The 2,523-nt window shown below is 45.6% G+C and overlaps 1 protein-coding gene across 1 annotated transcript in view; it reads right to left on the bottom strand.

The window, feature by feature from the left end:
- Window positions 1-395: 395 nt before the first annotated feature.
- The window catches only part of SCARB2 (scavenger receptor class B, member 2), a 79,627-nt gene continuing 77,499 nt past the window's right edge, over window positions 396-2,523 (bottom strand). The window contains exon 12 of the mRNA XM_010838141.1: window positions 396-852. Within this exon, the coding sequence (XP_010836443.1) occupies window positions 814-852 (39 nt within the window). The 3' untranslated portion in view covers window positions 396-813. The remainder of the gene's footprint in view (window positions 853-2,523) is intronic.

Raw genomic sequence — 2,523 nt, 5'->3', positions numbered from 1 at the left:
AAAAAGAAACAAACTACCCACAAAAGTCGTAACTAGCACTCTATTCTACATGAAATATCTGTACTTGTCCTCATCAACATTATTTATGCATTCTTTCAATTCACAAAAGTACAAGTCAAAAATCCTCAGGTGCTTGTCACTATCAACTCAGGGGGACCACCCCAACAACCCCTTCCCCACTTATTCCTATCCTGGGTGAAAGTTGGTCAAAAGACTGAATTATTATCCTGGAGGAATTATGAAATGAAGATTCGCAAGAAAGGCAATATGTACTTTTTCAAAAGAGGAAATTAAATGCATTTGAATACTACTGAATGATGCTTACCATTTTACCCTGCATTCCGAACTCTTATTTACTTCTGTTTGGTGAATGAAATGAATGGAGGAATACAACATAAAGTAATATTTATGTATTCTGAGCACAAAGTCTGGTGAATGAAGAGTACTGAATAAGGTTAGACCAAGTAGCATTAACAAGTGATGCAAAGACATTATAACCACGACAGTGGTCACAAAATTCTGGAGCTACCAGCACCCAACAATAACAAAAAATTACAAGCGTTTATTAAATACTTGCTAGACACACGAAAAACAAAACAATCTGTCAGGGACCACAGGATCCTAACGGCCAACTAGGTCAGCCTGTTCCTGAACCTCTGCTGGAAGGTGCTCATCACACTCCGGCACGGGGTGCCCTCCTCCTGTCTCACCAGGCGACAAGCCCGTGAGGACACAGACGGTTGCCCCATGTCATCGTGGCCCAGGTCACAACAGTGCGCATGCTTCCTTCCCCAAGCACGGCTCACGGTCTGACTAGGTTCGTATGAGGGGTGCTCTTTCGTCTGCAGTTCCCTGAGACCAGAAGAGAGAGGACAGTGGGGTTAGGCGGTCACGTCACCAGCTTCTCCCCAGATACAAAAGGTGTGGGAGGGGATGGAGGAAGGTGGAAAGAGGAGCAACAGCTAGGAAGGATGTCGTCCCGCTCACCCCTTCTTGGCCTGCTTCCTCCTGTTCCTTCTTTAACTTTCAGCTCTAATCCTCTCCAGGAGGCCTACTCTAACACCCTCACCCTGACACTGGAGCAGTACCCGTCCCTGTGTCAATGTGAAACATAATCCTCATCACACATTATTTAATTTGCCTCCTTCAAGTGGAAGCCCATCAGAGAACAATGTCTTGGAGGTGGTGGGTGCAGTAATTATTTGCTTGTTGAATATGTGAAGCTGGTTAACTGTAGGAGCACTCATGACATTTACGTGGGCTTTCATCTGTGTCTGTGGCAGTAAGATCCATTTTACAGTGACTTTAAGATCCATCGGAGAAGGCAATGGCACCCCACTCCAGTGCTCTTGCCTGGAAAATCCCATGGACAGAGGAGCCTGGTGGGCTGCGGTCCATGGGGTCGCTAAGAGTCAGACATGACTGAACGACTTCACTTTCACTTTTCCCTTTCATGCCTTGGAGAAGGAAATGGCAACCCACTCCAGTGTTCTTGCCTGGAGAGTCCCGGGGACGGCGGAGCCAGGTGGGCTGCCATCTATGGGGTGACACAAAGTCGGACACGACTGAAGTGACTTAGCAGTAGCAGTTAAGATCCATAGATAGAAATGAAAAGATTGCTGCCTCACCCCTAATTCATGCTAATGTGATGGGCATGGGTCGAGAGGCATACTGGAAACATTCAGAAGACAGGGAAATCTGAGCTAACATGACTTAGATGGTTTCAGCCTGTTTCATTTCCTACTTCATATTTGCCTCAGACACTTAATGGAGGTGGTGAAGAGAGAAGGGGAAAAAGCCTTTGTTGCCAACTGGAAAGCTGGTGGGAATTTAAGAAAGGCTCATTGAAGATATTTAGACCCCTGGGTTGGCCCGTTGGTCACTTAGGGAAGCCAAACTGACTGTTTATCCCATCCATTTGGGGATGTTCCCATCCCTCCAGAAAAGGAACCACTCCCCTGTGCCCACCATTTATTGTGCAGTAACGACTCAGTGGTAGGTATCTCCTGATACACTAGGGATTCTTTCCAAGCAGATCCCTGGCTGCCTTGCTCTGTAATCATGGAGCTGTTTTGTCCTATAACTAATATTTATTGAGCTCTTACTAAATGTTTACACTGGGCCAAGTGCCCAGTTTATGTTTAAAGTATCATCAAGTCCTCACAAAAAATTCCTAAGTGAGGCTCAGTTATCCCATTTTACAGATGGAGAAACTAAGGCATGATTTCTAGGATCACATAGCTATTAAGAGTCAAAACTGGAATTTGAACCTGGACACTCTGACACCAAAGTCTGGGTGCTCAGCTGTTATATATTCTTTTCAAAGACATAATCCTTACTCCTAGGGGTTCTAGTCCCAACAAGAGAGTCTGAAACACTGAACAGTATTTTTCTATCACCTCTCCATCTTTGACACACTTCCCTTGCCTCTCCTCTGGCTCAGCTCAGCCTAAGTAACACAACCATGAAATCACTGTGCCCAGCATCAAACCTGAGTCCACCCTAATGAGCCCACTGACACCC

Source organism: Bison bison, unplaced genomic scaffold (assembly GCF_000754665.1).
Source record: "Bison bison bison isolate TAMUID 2011002044 unplaced genomic scaffold, Bison_UMD1.0 scf7180017864092, whole genome shotgun sequence".
Classification (NCBI taxonomy): Eukaryota; Metazoa; Chordata; class Mammalia; order Artiodactyla; family Bovidae; genus Bison; species Bison bison.
The sequence above is the reverse complement of the archived record's forward strand: the minus strand, read 5'-3'. Positions and strand labels throughout refer to the sequence as shown.